This window comes from Xenopus laevis, chromosome 8S (assembly GCF_017654675.1).
Source record: "Xenopus laevis strain J_2021 chromosome 8S, Xenopus_laevis_v10.1, whole genome shotgun sequence".
In the NCBI taxonomy this organism is placed as follows: Eukaryota; Metazoa; Chordata; class Amphibia; order Anura; family Pipidae; genus Xenopus; species Xenopus laevis.
Window position 1 is genome coordinate 5,901,402 of NC_054386.1, and position 20,653 is coordinate 5,922,054.

General features: G+C 40.9%; 1 protein-coding gene across 1 annotated transcript in view; it reads right to left on the minus strand.

Moving 5' to 3' along the window:
* Positions 1-2,695: 2,695 nt before the first annotated feature.
* Positions 2,696-20,653, minus strand: part of LOC108699742 (EH domain-containing protein 4) — a 37,150-nt gene continuing 19,192 nt past the window's right edge. The window contains exons 4-6 of the mRNA XM_018232264.2: positions 17,287-17,699; positions 5,410-5,574; positions 2,696-3,246 (exon numbers count right to left, since the gene is read on the minus strand). Coding sequence (XP_018087753.1) covers positions 2,710-3,246; positions 5,410-5,574; positions 17,287-17,699 — 1,115 coding nt within the window. The 3' untranslated portion in view covers positions 2,696-2,709. The remainder of the gene's footprint in view (positions 3,247-5,409; positions 5,575-17,286; positions 17,700-20,653) is intronic.

Here is a 20,653-nt window from a genome sequence, read left to right on the forward strand (position 1 = left end):
AGTGTGAGAAAGAGTTTTTTTTTAACTTTGGTTCCCAAGATGATGCTGGATTACAATTCCCAGAATTCTTGGGGTCCCATAGATAAGAAACAGGGCTACAAAGGATGTCTGTTAAATCTATTACATAAGGGACGAATTTCGAAGTACAAAAAACGTCGAAATTCGACCATCGAATTAGGAAACTTCGAATTTGAATATCGAATTCGAAGTTTTTTCAACAAATTTGGCAATCCTGCGGTCGAATACAAATCGTTTGATCGAACGATTCGAGCGATTTTTAGTGATCGATCGAAGGATTTCTATTCGACCAAAAAAAACTTAGAAAAGTGCTCTGGAAGGTCCCCATAGGCTAACTAACATTGCACTTCGGTAGCTTTAATTTGGCGAAGTATGAAGTCGAAGTTTTTTTAAAAAGACAATACTTCGATTATCGAATGGTCGAACGATTTTTACTTCGAATCGAAGTCGAATGGTCGAATATAGCCTATTCGATGGTCGAAGTACCCAATCATTTACTTCGAAATTCTTTGAAATTCGAACCATTCGATTAGTAAATCTGCCCCTGTATGTAAAAAGATTAAAAGGGTCAAAAACTGATTTTTGGGTCCTCTACACAAAAATAAACATATCACCAATTTACTTGCTTTAAAAACTTTGCACCATTTCAGAAATATAGACTACGGTTTCTCCCATTTGCCCCTCTGCCCTGACAGCCATTTGTAATCATGGCCACCAGCAGTGCTGCTTAGTAGCATTTTTCTGGCCTCTGCTCCATTGCCTAAAAATATTAAAACTGCTGCTGTCTGATTCTTAAGATGGCCATAGACGCACAGATAATATCGTACGAAAATTTTCGTATGATATTCTGAGTTTATGGTGGGAAACGAGCCGACCAATATCGGCAGAAGATTTGGATATCGGTCGGTTTGACAATCAGGCTGGACGGAAAATTTTGATCGGGCGCCTTTGAAGGGACCCAAACATCGGCCATTGTTAGTGCTGAATCGTCAGATACAGGTAGAATTCTATTGTTTCTTTCTATATATCTGACCATTCAGCTCTATACATGTGTATTGAAATAAACAATCTTTCTTGGAAACATCGTTTGCAAGAAAGATCCTAATTGTTCCATCTATGGCCACCTTTAATTGTGGGCACTGGAGCAGGAGCTGAAAATTTTTCGTAAGCAGCACAGCTGATGACTGTCAAGTTAGAGGAGAAAAACAGGAGAAACTTATATTGCTAAAACGGCGCAACATTTTTAAAGCATGTAAATTGAACTCAAAAATCAATTCTTTTTTGCCTTTAGATCCCTTTAAGATCATAATCCTTTAAAACATGGCTGTCATTTGTATTCAAGCCCACAACAAAGGAATATAACCTGCAATGCTCTTGTACTATATGGCCACAGTTCTGCCTTCTTCTGAATTTCCAAAAGCATTGGTATTGGTCTAAAAGTAATATATTTACATTTATGTCTAAAAACACAATTTTAAAGGCACATACAGATGTCTGATTGTTGGAATACACAGAAGTCACATGAACTGAATCTCAGTTATCATAGGTATGGATAACATGTATTTTGGTTTGGCATAGCTTGAAAAAGCAGTGCCTGTCATGTTGTAGATGGTCAGACAATATATAAAAAACTGAATGCCTTAAAGGAGAAGGAAAGGCTTGCAGCACTTGGGGGTGCCAAATGTTAGGCACCTCAAGTGAATGTATTGACTTACATGAGACCCTGGGCCGGTGCTCCTATCAGCAGAAAACTGCACTGGCCTGGGGTTATACCAGTGAGCATCACGGAGCGATCCACTTCCGCCAAATTTCCGGGGACAGACGCATGCGCAGTTGAACAAAATAGTTGACTTTTTAGTTAAAGTTCAGTTTTTCGTTCTACTGCGCATGTGAAGCCACGCAACGATGGAGGAAGACGGAAGAGGATCGCTCCGTGGTGCTCACTGGTATAACCCCGGGCCGGTGCAGTTTTCTGCTGATAGGAGCACCGGCCCGGGGTTTCAGGTAAGTCAAAACAATCACTTGGGATGCCTAACATTTGGCACCCCCAAGTGCTGCAAGCCTTTCCTTCTCCTTTAAGGTGACTATGCATGGCCAGTCCACCTTCAGTGTGTGATATCGGGCCCTAGGTCTCAACGATCAGATCACAAGGCCAATAATGCAGGTGATGGGATCGAGGACCGCATCAACAAACCGATGAGATCCTCGATCCAACAGGAATTTTAAGCTTGCCTGATCGAAACTTCATGAGCTGTGATACCTCACCTTATAAGTCAGTCTGATTTTTGGTTGCCAACATATCTTGTTTACACATGACAGTGACTTGTTGGATGTGGATGCCAAAAAGTATCACAATTCACACTGTCTTGACGAGACTAGATATAAAGACCTTGGCAATCAACTAGTCAGGACTTACAGTACTGGATACAAATAACATTACAGATCTCAATTTTCAAATATATATATATATATCTATATATGTGTGTGTTTTGATGCAGAGGAATTCAGAACATGACAGCATGTGGGCAAAACATACATTGATATAACACAATTAGATGATATTTTTAGGCTTTGTGCTAGTATTGAGTCTATACTACTACAACTATAAACTGTAGGAACAATTTACATTGACTGGGCTCTGACAAGGCAACAAGAAATACATAGCCCATTCCTTGCCCTCTGTTAAACTGTTTATTCAGCATTGTGACTGGGTTTTCTTTGAGATGGAGGAACAAGGTGTAGGGGGAGGTCATTGGGTAACTCATAGCCATCTATCTTTATTTTAATGAGATGCTTTGCCAAAGCAAACTCTTCATCATCCAGCATGCCATCTTTATCATTATCTGCCAGCTTCCAGATCTTTCCCAGAACACTGTTTGGCAGCTTTGAATTTACCATCTCTTTCTTGGCATTGACTCCAGAGATTTTGCCATTGATTGGAGACAGTGTGTAGAACAGCTCATCATAGACAGGCTTGTCTTTTGCCACCACCCATTCCTCATCTTCAGCACCTTCGCCTGCACCTTCACCATACCCTTGACCAAAAGGACCTTCCATGGTACCCTCAAATGCTCCTCCATGCACCATTTGAGTTGGCATGCTGCTTTCTTCTTCACGGATCATGCTCATCAAAGGAGCGATCTTATTAGCCAACATGTTGTCTACAGCTTCGATCAGCTTTGGCTTCATTGCGTAGAATTTGGAGAAGTCATACATCTCCAGCTGTTGCTGTACACAAAAAAGAAAACAAAATATGAGAATGTTCATGTGGATCCCTCTTGTCTGGAACTGTTGGGGGAATAAAATTGGACTATACACTATACAATACAATATTTTCTTGAACCTAGACCCGCAAATATTTTAAAGTCTCATCCCTGTAGAAATTAAAATAATCACAGCTAATCTCATATTTTGACTTTACAGAATAGAGAATAATGTTGGGGGCAATATACAAAATATAGCACAAATATATTGTTCCTATAAACAGAAATCTCATAATTAACTTGGCAAAGCAGCTGCCCCTTTTAGCAGCTGCCCCTTTTAGCAGCTCTACATCCTAGACAAAATACAAGGCGACCGACCACTGAATTACACACTGCTGACATACAGTACGTTGACAGATGTCCTTCTGATATGTGATGTTCTTTGTGATCCAGAGTGGCTGCCAGAAAAGCTACATTACGAAGGCTGGTGACAAGGTTGAGGGTCCCTTAATTATCACAATTATCCCTTAATCCCTCACAATTATTGCAGAAAGGAGAAAGACCCAATTGCTATTGTTCAAAAGTGCCGAATTACATATTTAATACATATTTAATAATGCCCTGATGTACTTACATATAAATTATAGATCTGCATTCCTCCAGAATATATAAATTTCAGGGAGATGTCAACATATCAATTACATGAACAACAAGTCCAATTTGCAGGATAGTGGCCAGATTATATCTCATGTTTACGGGCCATCTCATATAGAAATCCTGATCACTAGATAGGGCTTTAGTTGGTCAACACTGGATTATTTTATGGTTTATAATGAAATTATTTATGAAATCGAGTACAGGTATGGGACCTGTTATCCAGAATGCTCAGGACCTGGGGCTCTCGGGATAATGGATCTTTCCATAATTTGGATCTTCATACCTTAAGTCTACTAGAAAATCATGTAAACATTAAATAAACCCAATAGGCTGGTTTTGCTTCCAATAAGGATTAATTATATATTAGTTGGGATCAAGTATAAACTACTGTTTTATTATTACAGAGAAAAAGGAAATCAGTTTTAAAAATCTGGATTATTTGGATAAAATGGAGTCTATGGGAGACAGTCTTTCTGGATAACGGGTTTCTGAATAATCTATCCTATACCTGTAATTGGTACATTCTTTTTAATCAATTACAGCTGTTTAGGTTGGTGAGAGAGTGTAGTTTACCGATATTTAAAGCAGGGATCCTCAACCTTTTGAACCCGTGAGCAACATTCAGAAGTTAAAAGAGTTGGGGAGCAACACATGCATGAAACATTTTCTTGGGGTGCCAAATAAGGTCTGTGATTGCCCATTTGGGAGCCCCTATGTGTATTGTCAACCTACATTGAGACTCTGTTTGGCAGGACACCTGGTTTTTATGAAACCAAAACTTGCCTTAAATCCTGGAATTCAAAAATAAGCACCTGCCACTGGGAGCAACATCCAAGGGGTTGGAGAACAACATGTTACTCACAAGCTACTGGTTGGGGATCACTGATTTAGAGAGTCAAATGCTGTACACCAGTGATCCCCAACCAGTAGCTCGTGAGCAACATGTTGCTCTCCAACCCCTTGGATGTTGCTCCCAGTATCCTCAAAGCAGGTGATTATTTTTGAATTCTAGTCTTGGAAACAAGTTTTAATTGCATAAAACCAAAGTTTAGTGCCAAAAAGAGCCAGCCCACTAAGGGACTTTTTCATGCTTGTGTTGCTCCCCAAATCTTTTTGCATTTGAATGTGGCTCATGGGTAAAAAAGGTTGGGGAACCCTGCTGTACACCTATGGTAATCCACTTTAAGTAAGGGGCTATCCAAATTGTGTGGCCCATGGTCCTGTCCTATAGGGTAGATCAATGGACAAATGGGGAGAGTAGAAAGATGTGGGGGAGGATTAAAAAAACTGCTATGATTCAAAAGAGAAAAAGGAGAATTGAAGAAATTTTGTGTTAAAAAGACTTGCAGCTGTAATGATGAAACATGGCATGTTAGTTGTATCCATATCTAAGAGTTTTCTAAGAAGCTGGACAGCACTGCAATATGGAACTAAAGGCAACCAGGGCATATTTGTGTCAGTGTAAAAACATACTGCTGTACCCTGAAAATAAAAGGCAAGTAAGACACAATCTGAAGTTTAAAGACAGTACCTGCATTTTCTTTACATCAGGAAAATCTCCGGGTGAAATCTGATGCTCCCTCTGAATCTGAATATAAATCTCTGGAAGCCTTTGAATCAGCTCCTTCTTCTTGGTATCCTTTCCGAACACGGCTGGCATCTCTTTCTTCAAGTAACTAATTATATAAGCATGTACCTGCAAGCACGACAATGTCAAAATAAGTGTTATTTTTATCTAAGAGCCGCATACACCAATGAATGGAAAGCCAGTTGCAGCTATTCACCTGCAGTTGCTAAAACTGAACTTGTTTAGATGTTTACTCAGATTGCAGCTAATTTATGAGTAAACCTAGAAGGGAAAGTTTTTTTCTTTCAGTTAGTTTTTGCTTTAAGCTTTTTAGAAACATGCTACATAGTCCTTGTATAAGGGCTAGTCCACACGGGGAGATAGCGACGCGTTTGCGGTCGCGGCGACAAAGCGCCGCGACAGTCGCCGCGACCGGCGCAGGCGACAGTTTTGTATGGGCGCCTATGTAAAAACGCCTGTGCTAACCACACGAGGCGATGCGCTTTTCAACAGTCGCCTGAAAAAGCCTGGCGAGGCATTTTCAGGCGACTGTTGAAAAGCGCATCGCCTCGTGTGGTTAGCACAGGCGTTTTTACATAGGCGCCCATACAAAACTGTCGCCTGCGCCGGTCGCGGCGACTGTCGCGGCGCTTTGTCGCCGCGACCGCAAACGCGTCGCTATCTCCCCGTGTGGAATAGCCCTAAAAGCCATTCAAGCATGATAAGACTGCTGAATGACATCCAATCTCATGAGTAATTGTCCTGTGTGCAGCTGATTTGGTAAATGACCTTGTAATAAGAAAGTTACAATTGTCGCTGAGTACATTCAGCCATTCATAGACAAGCATTACTCTGTGGTGACCAGCAGAGGACTCTATCTGGAAGCATAAGAACTAAGATGAACACTATACGCCTGCAAAGTATGATTTTTCTATTGAGATTATAATAACCAAGCACATTTCCTCATTCAATGTGCTCTATAGTGATAGTCCGAGAAATCTATGGAGCAGGCACTCAAAACTTCCACCAGGCAATATATTCAAAGTGAAAAGAGTTTATTGTGTCCACAGCCTTACGCGTTTCATGTCACAAACACTTAATCATAGGCCTATGATTAAGTGTTTATGACATAAAACACGGAAAGAATCCCTTGTCTAATCTACATGTGCTGGAGTTAATTGCATTCACTGAATTGTGGAGGGGCCGTCCTCATATACCCCAAGCACCATGTATAATTAGTGGAATCTACTGCCTAATTCGCTAGCGAAAGAGACAGATGTTAGCGGTCATTTGCAAATTTTCGGGGGTTCGGCCAAATCCAAAATAGTGGATTCGGTGCATCCCTAATTGGAGTGCATAGATCTTCCTTAATCTCCTGTTACTAACATCATATTTTCCCAAAAAAAAATGCTGGCATCTTTTTCTATTTTCAGAGTGATAGTAAAAGTCCTTACATTTTTTTTTGGGTAGCCGGGTTCCCCCATACATTTTCTAACATATGGAACATAAACTATACAGTGGGCTCATGTGTAGGGCAATATAACAACTCTATTGTCTTTATTAAGGTTCCCTGGACTTGTGTAATGTAATGTATTTGCTGCAACATATACGTCCATTCAACTTTATCATTTCCTGCGTCTGCAAATTAGCCTGAGCGAAGACCTTTAACGAAGTTGCGCTAGTCATAATTGAACGCAAGTGCATCTTCGATTTGATTGCCGAAGTAACGCTAGAGAAAATTCGCCTGCGTTCGGCGCCCTGGAAGCAACTTTGCATTTTAGTAAATTAGCATAGTCTGAGCGAATTTTCACTGGCAAACTGTTTCGATGGCTACGAAGCCGCCACTGGCGAATTTTCACTGCTTAGTAAATTTACCCCATAGGCTGTGCCCAAATGCCCTCTCTGTCTCAAACAAGCAAATCTGATCTTATTCTCTACAATGGTGCCTGCTACAGGATTTCTTATGTGAGAGGCCTAAACAATCCTGCAGTGAATCTACATTTTACCTGCAATATAACTAGAAATGTAATCAACACGTTTTCTGCTAAAGCAGAGGTTTCTAGATTTGAATTCTTGTATTCTTGCCCACTTTTGTAGCTCCAAATTTGGTCAGCCTCCCCCCCCACCTTACAACACATACATGTATAGTTGTCAGAAAGGCCCCCCATACCTTATAACACATACATGAGGGGGTTATTTATCAAAGTCAGATTTTATCTCAACATTTTCCACTACATTTTCCTGAAAATTTGCTTTGCGGGAAAAAAAATCAGTTTTTCACGATTTTTCCGGATTTTTCATCCGAAAACTCCAAATCCTTATGCTTTTTTGCCCAAAAACTTCGGGATATTGCACGAAACCACACATGTACGAAGCGCACATATGATTGGCAGCTGGCCAGTATTTTGACTGATCCCAATGTTATTAATTGGGAAAGCAGATAAATATATAGGAAGGCTGATATTTTTTTCCAGAAAAGGTGGCAACCCTAAGCGCACATCAAAAAATCATAGGGACTTCTCCCATTGACTTATACGCCACCTCGACAGGTCTGAGATGCCGGATTTTCAGATTCTGACTTTTTCATCCTCTGGGTTTAATAAATTCCGAAAAATTGGTGATTTTTTAAAAGTCAGATCGCAAAAAATTGCGAATTGTTCGGGATTTTTGCATTCGGAGTTTAATAAATAACCCCGTATAGTTGTCAGCAGGGCCCCCCCTACCTTATAACACACACACACATACATATGGTTGTCAGACATCACCATTGCTGGTCTTCAGGATGGGCCACTATAGTAACACACGTATAGGGGTCCAGCCCCACAACTCAAGTACCTATCCTCCTTGGGAATTCCCAGACTGCACCTGGACAGATATGTTGAATAAATATGCCTGTGTGCATTAGCAGCTTTGAGGATACCTTCACTATAAGTAGGGTTGCCACTTGGCCAGTATTTCACTGGCCAATGCCGGTATTACAAATTTACCTTCAATGTATTAGCCGGTAAATTTGTAATCCCTATGGTTCCGTCCCTGGCCCACCTCAGATCCGCCCCTCTCCCCATCTCACCTAATCCAAGGGCTGCAGTGCCATCTTGGCGAAAAACTGCCCCAAAACCATCATAATCCCGCCCCTGGAATGTCATAACCCTGCCGACAAAACAGCACAATCCGCCTCTCTACATCACTGGCCGTTAGTGCCAGATCTAAAAGGTGGCAACCCTAACTATCAGTCCAAGGCTAATTTAATGTATACTGTACAGATGCTACCTTGGCATGTAGCGTATTTGCCCTTCTAGACAGTCAGTCTGTTTTTAGTCGCATTCTCTTTTAGTGGACACAAAAATCAATGTATCTGCGTGAGGCTGATTTATTTTCATTAGCTACGAACAGTCTGGCAGAAATACACTATGGATTTATTTTTGGCTCAGAGCGCAGTGCAGAATGCCCATTACTTGCCACTATGCCACTGTGCAAGGGCTAGAGAAATCCTGATCTGAAAGGAAGAACCTGCATCCCACCCTTCCACAAATGTCTTGGCAAGAGGGGATAAACATTAATGAGATTTTTGTGTTTTTATCACCTCATTTCATTAAGTATGGCTAACAGAGGGAGACTTGGCAATGAGTATTTCTAATAATCACATGGATTCGGAGGCCCCAGGAACACAAAGAAGCAGAGATTTAACCAAATACAGGGCAGCATGAAGTGGCCAATGCAAAACCTCACATGAAGTACATTAAAGAAATGTAAGTGGAAAAGCTGAATGTTGTACAGGGCCCCTGTGACCACTAATTATGTATTTATGGTTATGGGAGCATTGAAAGACTACAAAAAGATAGGGGCTTCCCCACAGGTTTGAAGACTGAAGTCATTAGTATGAATGGTTAGAACATGCCATGGTAAGTTTACGGTTATAGAATTTAAAAGGCATACACAGGCTTATAGAAATTGCCAACTCAGAACCTGCAGACCATTTCTTTGGCCCTCCTGATAGCATGTCGAAATGATATCTGGCCAAAAATCAGGCATAAATCCATTGGCTTGTTAGAAAATATAGAAGGGCAACAACAATACTGGCAGGTCAAACACCTACATCATGCCAATTGGGCCCAGGCCCGGATTTGCGGCAAGGCCGCATAGGCCCGGGCCTAGGGCCGCAAAAAATAGGGGCGGCATGCCGCCCAGCCGCATTATGGGGATGTGTGCGTCCCCATTCAATTACACCAGCTGCGCCGGTGTTTTTTCGCCGGCGCGCTGGGAAGGGGAGGTGTAGGCAGGCACTAGGACCGCGCGGCCGCCTGGTCGGACCGTGCGGCCGGCAATGAAATCCGACGCTGATTGGGCCAGTGTGTTGGTGGCAAAATAGGGTAACGGTCAACTTTGCCAGACAAGTAGATCTGTAAAAGTATGGCTACCTTAACACTACAGTGGCACCATGATGAGGTCAAACTACACCAACACAGAGCTTTAAAGAAAGATTAGCCTTGAAAAAAAACAGTGGATCTTTAAATCACCAACCACAGGGTACATGTGTTCTTAAAGGGAAACTTTCATGATGGGAAAAAATGTTTTTTTCAAAATGCATCATCAGTTAATAGTGCTGCTCCAGCAGACTTCTGAAATCCATTTCTCAAAAGAGCAAACAAATTTTTTTTAATTTTGAAATCTGACATCGGGCTAGACATATTGCCATTGTCATATTGTCAGTTTCCCAGCTGCCCCCAGTCATGTGACTTGTGCTCTGCAAGTTGGAGTGATATCAGCCCCCCCCCAAGCAGCCTAACAACAGAACAATGGGAAGGTAACCAGATAACAGCTCCCTAACACAAGATAACAGCTGCCTGGTAGATCTAAGAACAGCACTCAATAGTAAAATCCAGGTCCCACTGAGACACATTTAATTACATTGTAGGAGTAGGAGAAACAACAGCCTGCCAGAAAGCAGTTCCATCCTAAAGTGCTGGCTCTTTCTGAAAGCACATGACCGGGCAGTGCACTGTATTATCAGAGCTCAAAAACTGACCAGAACTCACTCAAGTACAACTAAATAAGTAGGCATGACTTCACAAGAGGCCTGAGGGAAAACACACATAGATTCTTGGTTCTATAAAAAATCCCTGTATCTAAAAGGCATGCCAAAGGGAAGCTAGCAGTACTTATTTATTTAAAATCCAGGAAAACCTAAATTACCAGGAACATCCTGCCCTCTGCACAACTTCAAATGCACTGGCTGTGTCTGTAATGTGTATAAATATAAGCAGTTAAGTGTCACCTACTTTATAATGGGAGGATTTTAGGAGGGGTCCCATCACCAAAGAAAGGTATGAGACTACCCAAGATGTACATTCTGAAATGATAAAAATTAGTTGAGTAGCATTCAAGTTAAGCCAGTTCTTTAAAGGAGAACGAAAGCTACAGAGGCATTTTATTGCCAATAGATTAGCTGCAATAGTGCAAGCTAGAATGCTTTACCATACCTGAGTAAAAAGCTCTAGAAACTCTCTGTTTGTTCAGGATAGGAGCTGCAGTATTAGCTTAGTGTGACATCACTTCCTGCCTGAGTCTTTCCCTGCTCACTTATAGCGCTGGCCTCAGATTACAGCAGAGAAGGGAAGGGGAGAGGAGCAAACTGAGCATGCTCAAGCCCAGGGCAAGGAGGTTTAAGATGAAAACAGGAAGTCTGATACAGAAGCCCATGAGTACACAATATAAGGAAAGAAATGCGGTGTTTCTTTTGACAGAGGACTCAGAGCAGCATTACTTTGAGGGTTTACTGGTGTATTTATATAGACCTTTCTGATAAGGCTTACTTAGTTTTAACCTTTCCTTCTCTTTAAAGGAGAACACAAAAAATGTATTTTGCACAAACAACTCTTAGGTAAAGATCCCTTTAACAGACAGCTAATAACGGCTGGATTTGAGTTAATATCCTGTTTGCCTGTGTTTATTTCCGCATTTTGTAGGTCAGCCAGAAATAGAATTAACTCCTGTACATCAAATATATACAAGCACTCATACAGGGTGTATGATTAAAGGGAACATTACTTCCCTAGGTAAAAGACAGAACATCTGGTTGGAAAACGCCCATCCCTTTGCTCAATGAGAAACTTCCTTCCCTCCAGCCCTATATGGTCTATGCAGCTTTATAGATGAAGTGCTCCCCAGGAAAAACTTGGGTTGACCTTAACTATGTTTGTATTTTATAACGTCTTACCTTAAAGGCATCTCTTCTTTTTTTAACTGTGGACAAACCCAGTCTGACACGGCTTTTCTTTTAATAGAATGAAATGTATGAATGCTGACAACGAATTTGGCCTAACTTTTTAACTCCGATCACTGACCACCTTTTTAACTCGATATATATATATATATATATTTATATATATATATATCTACACACACACACACTTCTTAAAACACTCACGGACATGATAAATCCTCTTTACGTCTACGAATTTCAATCCTACAAGGTTAAAGGACTCGTAGGAATCAATACCAATGAAACTACTAAATGAGGCAGCCATAAACCTCTAATATATTTTGCAGTTGGAGGCTGTAATCAAAACAACGGTGAGCAGCAACTGCCTATATTATATTATTATTCAATAATAATAATAGGAAATAAAACAAAAGCAACAAAGTTATACCATGTTCACCCTGACAAAGTACAAATGGAATCTGTGCTAAGAGCACCCAATGCAATGGGAGAGGTCACATGTGGGTGCCCACATATATTCCTACATGCCAACAGGCAGTGGTAAGAGTTTACTAAGCAGAAGACTTCCTGCCAGACTCACATTTCTCACTTCCTCACCATTAGTAGCCGAAATATATGAAATGCAATACACACACACACTTCCTGTCCCTTTGTGGCTATTTAAGAAAATCCTATATAAATTTGAACTAGTGAGCCTACACCCAGGAGCCCTGTTCCTTCTCATGACTACAAAGGTTATTCTTCTGGAATATCAGGTTTAATAGGTCAAGGACTAAGCAGTGTTCTGCCCCACACAAGAAATGATCATAAACAAAAGTTTAGGATTGGATGCTAAAGGTATGCCTATAGTGGCCCTGGGTAAATGAGAATAAAGAGGGCCCAGCATTAGGTATGGTACTTTATTTCCAAAGCAAGCAGTAGGGACACATTATACGCACTTTGTGTACTAATACACCTGTTACATTGCATTATAATGGTACCAGCCGGCAAGGTCAATGCCAAAGGCAGGGGAAGGCCATGGTATCCACAGAGTTGTTGTTCTCCAATAGGCACTCCACCTCCTATCTGTTAGCTAAATTGAAGTGACCCTAGCAACTTTCCATGAATAGACTGGAGGATGAGGCAGAACCTGAAAAGTTGACCCGGGTTGTTGTCAGGACACAGTATCAGTGTGCAGTGTTGATAGTGAGGGCACATACTATAGTTGTATTGCGTTTTAAGCAACACTTTTCAACAACTACATTATAGCTTATGGACTATGAGAAGACACTGTAACTCGCCTTCTGCTATTTAGAACAATATAACATTATAAAAATGATCCAGATATTACGGATACCAATTACTGATCACGGCATTAATGCCGACATGTTGCTCATTGCTGCTTTACATTATGCCTTCGACTCATTTCCACTGCCACAGTCTAAGGGGCAGATTTACTAAAGGGCAAAGTGACAATTCGCCAGCGTTAACGTCGGCAGGGACTTCGCCGATTTACAAACGCGCAGGCGTCACTTCGCTAGTGAAGGAGATAGACGCTAGCGGTGATTCACACTCTATCTACTCTATCTACCTCTTTTGCCAGACTTGCCCTCGCCAGCTCAGACCAGGAGAAGTGCATTGGAGTGCATAGATCTTCCTCATTCTTCTGTTACTTACATCATATTTTGTGAGTGGAAAAACTTCTAAGTTCCAAAAAAGCTGCCATCTTTTCCTTTTTTCAAGGTGATGGACTGCAAAAGTCCTAAAACTTTTTTTCGGGTAACCGGGTTCCCCCGTACATTTTCTAACATATGGAACATGGGGCTCATGTATAGGGCATTATAACAACTCTATTGACTTTATTAAGGTTCCCTGGACATGTCTAGTTATCAGTGTCAATGTCATGTATTAGATGCAACATGTAACATAAAGACGTCCGTTCAACTTTAAATTTCCCGCCGTATGCAAATTAACCTCGAGACCTCTAACGAATTTGCGATAAGCAGAATTGAACAATAGCGCATCTTCGCTTTGATTTGCTCGCATTGCCGAAGTAACGATAGAGAAAATTCGCCATCGTCCGTTGGACAGGATGAAACTTCGCATTTTAGTAAATTAGCAACTTTGTTATGAGCAACTGGAAAACAAGTGATTAGGCTTCAGGCCCATTGAAGGTACCAGAAAAATGGCCACTAGAAGCTGCTCCATGAAGATAAGCAAAAAGGAAGTATTGGAATAGAATGGATTAATATGGAGGAAGGGTCATTTCTATGTAACAAATTCTGTGATCTGCCATTTCTGTTTGCTACAAGTAATACTATAAATCTGCTTTTGAGATTAATGAGTCACTGATTGACTGGGAGGAAAATGTGGTATTTGTGCCATTGTGTTAACAACTGCTTTCCTTCCTGCTTCCACACACATATTTGAGTTCTTACTAATTACCTGCCATTTTTAAAAAAAATAAAACTCCATCTTATGGACGTATTTAACCCATCATCTCTAACAACTCTCTTCCGCTTAAAAAGATACTTTCTTCAAATATATTATACACAGCGAAATCTCGATTTTAAGTACCCTGATCCCGCATTTTACATTTTTTATTTGTGGTCCCACCAATTTATAATGCATTTCAATGGGTGCATTTTCCTGATTTTAAGAAATGTTTTCCTGGTTTTACATAAAAATGTTGTCCTGATCTTATCAAAAACTGCTTTTTTCCTCTATGAATGTTATTCTTTGTGAAATAAAGATGTTTGAAATACTAACCAGATGTATATTGTGCCAAGGTTCTCCCTGTAATTGGTCAATTCCAATGAGTCTGCCCCTTATACAGTCCTGCACCAATCACAATTGCTTTAGGTTGTGTATGTGACTGACAGAGAGGCACATGCCCCCCATAGTGTAACATTAACAATGTTTAACTCTTGTTATCAACACAGTAAAAAAAAAAAAAGGGGGGGGAAACAATAAAAAGTAATAATGAATAAATATCATTCGGACACCTTAATATTTCCACTTGATTTGGTTTAGCTTTTTCATGCTTGTGTATCTAAATTGCTCTGCAGTGGTATAAAAATAAAGGGGAACTGCCTGTTTTTAGCCATTTTCGTTTAAGAGGGCAAATGCTAATGACTGAAAGGCACATGGTAAGTAAAGGGAACAGAAAATGTACTTCCATATTCAAACAGAAAAGCATTTACTTTAAAGGGGCAAGGAGCAGGTGCAAAGAGCAAAACTGCCATGTTTTTGGCCCACGGTGCACCTTCCCCTCTACCTCTAATTTTCGCTAGCGTTACTTCAGCAATGCAAGCAAATCAAAGTGAAGATGCGCTAGCGTTCAATTCTGCCTACCGCAACTTCATTAGAGGTCTTATCTCAGGCTAATTTGCATATGACGGAGAATTTAAAGTTGAATGGACGTATATGTTGCAGCAAATACTTTACATTACACAAACCCAGGGAACCTTAATAAAGACAATAGAGTTGATATAATGCCCTACACATGAGCCCACTGTATAGTTTATGTTCCATATGTTAGAAATTGTATGGGGGAATCCGGTTACCCACAACATTTTTCAAGGACTTTTGCAGCCTATCACTCTGAAAAAAGTATAAGACGCCAGCATTTTTTGATCTTTGAACTTTTTCAACTAAAAAATATGATGTAAGTAACAGAAGAATGAGGAAGATCTATTCACTCCAATGCACTTCTCCTGGTCTGAGCTGGCGAAGGCAAGTCTGGCGAAAGAGGTAACGCTCAGTAAAATCCGCATCTTAGTGAATTTGCCGAGTAACGTCCATTTGCCAGAGCGAAATTTTGCCTGGCGATAGAGTGCGAATCACCACTAGCGTCTATTTCTTTCGCTAGTGAAGTTACGCCTGTGCTCGTTAGTAAATTGGTGAAGTCTGTGAAAACGGTAACGCTGGAGAATCTTCGTCAGCGTTAGTCACTTCGCCCTTTGGTAAATCTGCCCCAAAGAGTATCCGGAGAGATGTGTACAACATATAAAAAGGTTTAAGATAATACATGAAATAATAATGTGTACCGTTTTAGCAAACAGAGCATTGTGTAGAATCACACCTAGTTATACAAATGTGTAATGTTATGCAAATCTGTAGCATAAATATGGTGACTAGCTCGTTTTTATGTATGATTTCTGTGAAGGTGATGCATCGCATTCATTCTTCCACAAGGACAACATGGTAGTTTACAAGACCAACGTTGACTCTGTAGAATGAGCAAAGAGCAAGCAAAATAGAGACTTAGGGCAGGCACGGGCAGTTATGTCTGCTTCAAGATTAATGTGCAACTGCAGCAAAACAGGTTTTCCAGGTTGCAGAGGCCAAGTTCATCTGAAGCAGGAAACGACTGCTTTGACATAGAAGCATAAATATTGAGAAAAAAAATAATGTCTGGACTGTTTCCATGGCAGACTCCTGACTACAGTAGACGATTGATTGAAAGACTGTTTTTCCTATCCTTAACTCAGATTTAGTATAAAAGTAGCGGTTATCCTGCTGATATTAAACTGCTGGGAAAGTGTCAGTTGTATTTCCTGATTTTCCTTGGCTCACATACTATGGGGAACATTTACTTAGCTCGAGTGAAGGATTAGAATGAAAAATACTTCAAATTTCTAAGTATTTTTTTGGCTACTTCGACTACGACTTCGAACTAAAAATCGTTCAACTATTCGACCATTCGATAGTCGAAGTACTGTCTCTTTAAAAAAAACTTCGACCACCTACTTCGCCACCTAAAACCTACCGAGCACCAATATTAGCCTATGGGGAAGGTTCCCATAGGCTTTCCTAGCAATTTCTGATAGAAGGAAAATCGTTCGATCGATGGATTAAAATCCTTCGAATCGTTCGATTCGAAGGATTTAATTGATTTTTCCTTCGATCGTTCGATTGAACGGATTTCGGTAAATCCTTCGACTTCGATGGCCGAATATCGAGGGTTAATTAACCCTCCATATTCGCCCCATAGTAAATGTGCCCCTATGTGTGTTGTTGACAAGCATATTTGTGTGTACAACTAGTTTTATTTTAAGGGGTTGTTCACCTTTGAGTTAACTTTTCATATGATGTAGAGAGTGATATTCTGAGACAATTTGCAATTGGTTTTCTTTTTTTATTATTTTTGGTTTTTGAGTTATTTTGCTTTTTATTCAGCAGCTCTCCAGTTTGCAATTTTAGCAGTAGGGTTGCTAGAGTCCAAATTCCCCTAGTAACCATGCATTGATTTTAAAAAGAGACTGGAATATGACTAGCAGAGGGCGGAGTAGGGCTATAAACTCATGGGTTGTGATCGGGCCTATTATCTGGGCTGGCTATGAACAAGTAGTTTAGAAACAGACAACTCCTTGAAAGATCAGATAAATCCAGCCTCAGTATTTTTTTTCATTATTATTTAATCATTTGTATATTAAAGGGTCACCCTAATAAACTGTTACTAAGACAAATTGTGTATCATCCCAAAATAGAGGCGAGGCAGATAATATGTGATTGACAGCTCCGATTTTTAAACACCTTTATAACAGGTATGGATGTTTTAAAGAAATAGATAGACAGATAGATAGATACAGTAGATAGATAGATATGTTTGTCATTAGCCAAAAGTCAGTTGTCCTTACCTTAGCAAGACGAGCTCTTTTGATCAAGTCATTGAGCTTGCGTAAGGCAGCGTTTCGGGGGAGGCTCTGAATATCACGGAAAAGGTCCTGAGCTTCCATTTCAAAGAGCTTCCGATTTTCTGTATTCTGCAGTGGTTTAGACCAGAAAGAACCAATATAAACTCGAACAACCTCTGGAGTATTTATCACCTTCCCTAATGACCACATAAGGGCACCGTAGACCCTCATTAGCTGCTGAGTGTCCACCTGGTCAGCCTTATTGAGCACCACCCGAATTTTGTCATCCTGACCGCGAAAGGCTTTAATTGCTTCCGAGAACTCATCTGATATATCCAGTTTGTGAGCATCGAACAGCAGAATAATGCGATCCACGCGTTCTGCAAACCACTGCAAGACCTGGCAGAAGTCATAGCCTAAAGTTAAAAAACACAAATAAAATGATGACAATAATAACTTAGAGAACATGTAACATAACAGAGCACATGTAGTCCCTTATCTTTATGGCCACTAATCATCAGCTTTAATTCTTTCACGAGTTACAGGAAGAGATTCCATTCTTAACTCGGCTGCACAAATAGCAATGACATTGGCATTAGGATATTTCATCTTTAAACATGGCACATCCTAACGTAAATAAAGTCTTCCTAAAAGAAAAAAAATCGCTGATAGAGGCTTTGTGCAAAGTTTAATCTAGAAGAAAATAATGGCTGGTAATGTTCTGTTTTTATTAAAACAGGGCTGGGTGAAGACACACAGAGCAACTAGTGGCTGCTACTACTTGTCATGGCTATAACATAGAAAACAGTGATAACTGGCTTTACTTAGACACTATGGGGTTTATTTATTAAAGCCCGAATGCCAAAAACTCGAAGAATTCTATTTTTAGTAGAAAAAACCTCAACCCCCGAGGCTGCTAAAAGTCAAGATTCCGAAAACACTCCATCTCCAAGCCAGTGGCGTAACTACCGGGGGAGCAGGGGGTGCAATTGGGCCAGGGCCCACACCCCCTCAGGGCCCCCCGGCAGCTCACGAGCCACGGAGGGGGGCGGGGCCCGGCTGCACGTCCCGCACCAGGGCCCGCCCCCCTATAGTTACGTCTCTGCTCCAAGCTGTAAGGGTCCTGTAAAAGTCAATGGCAAAAATCCCATTTCAAATTTGAAGATATCATGGCCAAGAATCTGAAAAAAGTGGGGGTTTCGAGTGATTTCACAAAAAATTCAGGGGTTTCCGGCATAAAATGTTCTTTTTTTTTTTACAACTAGTTTTTTCCAGAAACACTTTTATTGAGTTTTTTCAATGATAAATAAGGTTAAATTGTGGACTCTTGCTTGGTCAGACTTTTTTTTTTATTTACAAAATCAGAAAAAACGGATTCTGATAAAAAAAAACAAAATGTGTTTAAGCAGAGGCAATTCTCAGTGTTGTCTATGGAAGCGTACTTTATAGCCACAAAAAGTAGATGCTACTAGTAGTCTTCACCCTAAAAGCCAATAATTTATCAAACCTATCAGTATGATAGGGCAAATTCACTAAACGCCGAAGCGCCTAACGCTAGCGTGAATTCGCCAGCGTTGGGCATTTTCGTTAATTCTGACGCTGGTGTTACTTCGCACCCTTACGCCTGGCGAATTTGCGCAACGGACGTAACTACGTGATGCTACATATACCTCCATTGTAACTTCAATTTGGCGCCGTATGCAAATTAAGCATCGCTAACGTAACTTTAGCTTTGCTTGGCGAATTAACGCTAGCACAACTTCGCAACCTTACGCTACCCTTGAGCGCAACTTCGGATTTTAGTGAATTTTGCATATCGCTGGCGAAAATACGCCTGGCAAAGTGTGGCGAAGCGCAATTACACATCTTAGTGAATGTCCCACCATGTTGTACAAACCAATAAACCAGCAGGGAACAATTGAAGATTCCTTGGCAGAACTATACAATCTCCCTTTAGTGGTACAAAATTAAGGGATTGGATTATGAGTCAATACTGGCACAGCTGAGATTGGCTGCATTTTATAAATTGAGGTGGGAGCAAGATTCCCGAACATTAATGCCCCAAGACACAAGCCCAATGGATAATCAGATCAGAAAGCAACTGAGCAATTCCACAAACAATAGCCCTAAGTTCGGGAACACTGGAATATTAGACTGTTGTGATCAGTCACAGGATTGTAGAGAAAGGGGATGACGTTTTTAATAATTCATATAGAGAACAAGCTTGATGTCCTCTGCACTAGAAACCTAAGGCCATTTTATTCATGTCCCTTTAGCAGATTTTTGAATGAATGCTTTCAGTAAAGTTGGATTCAACCTGACGGATCACATGCTTTGTTACACAATCCATGGTGATTATTGGAGCTAGAGCAGCAGATCTGAAAAGTGCTTCATCTGCAGGTCTGAGTCATTACCAGAACTGGCTGGAGTACTTCAATGTGATGTCATAGCCATGAGATGTCATAGAAAGCCACTTTGCCTGCAGATCTGCTTTTCAAGCTCCAACTCGCCCCATGAAGTTGTCAGGCAGTTACAACCAGATAAAGGAAAGCCTGAAACACATTAGGCAGGAGAACTTAAAAAATAAATAATAAAAAAGGAAAAATAGCATAGGATATACTAAGGGGCAGATTTATCAAGGGTCAATTTTAGAGTTCCCATAAACTCAAAATTCAACCAATTTTGACCAACTGCGGTTTATCAAAAAATTCTAATTTTTCAAACTCAGGATCGCAAACTAGAGTTGCCACCTTTATGTCTGGCTGAGAACGGGCAGAGGGGCTGGTCCGTGACGTCAGTGGGCGTGTCTGTGACATCAGTGAGTGGACCCGTGATGTCAGTGGGTGGGCTATGACGTCAGTGGGTGGACCCGTGACTTCAGTGGGCGATCACCGTGTCAATCAAGGGAATCCCGCCCGGTTTTCCCTATTTGGAAAACCGGGCAGGAAGTATAGACCCGGGCAGCCCCTCAAAATACCGGGCTGTCTGGGTCAAAACCGGACAGGTGGCAACCCTATCGCAAACTCGAGTTGAATAGCATTCGATTTGAGTTTTTTTCTTTTTCAGGAAGGCTGCAAACAACTCCAAATTGATCCCAGGACATCCCCCATAGGCTAAAACAGCAATTCGGCAGGTTTAAGGTGGCGAATAGTCTAATTCTTAAAGGCCCAGTACATGATAAATTTCGAAAATCTAATTTTAACTATTCCTTAAGGTGGCCATACACGGGCCGATAAAAGCTGCTGACAGACCGAGTCGGCAGCATATTGGCATGTGTATGGGGCCCACCGACGGGCTTCCCCAATCAATATCTGGCCGAGCGTCTGCCAGATGTTGATCGGACGGGACTAAAAATCCCGTTACATAGCGG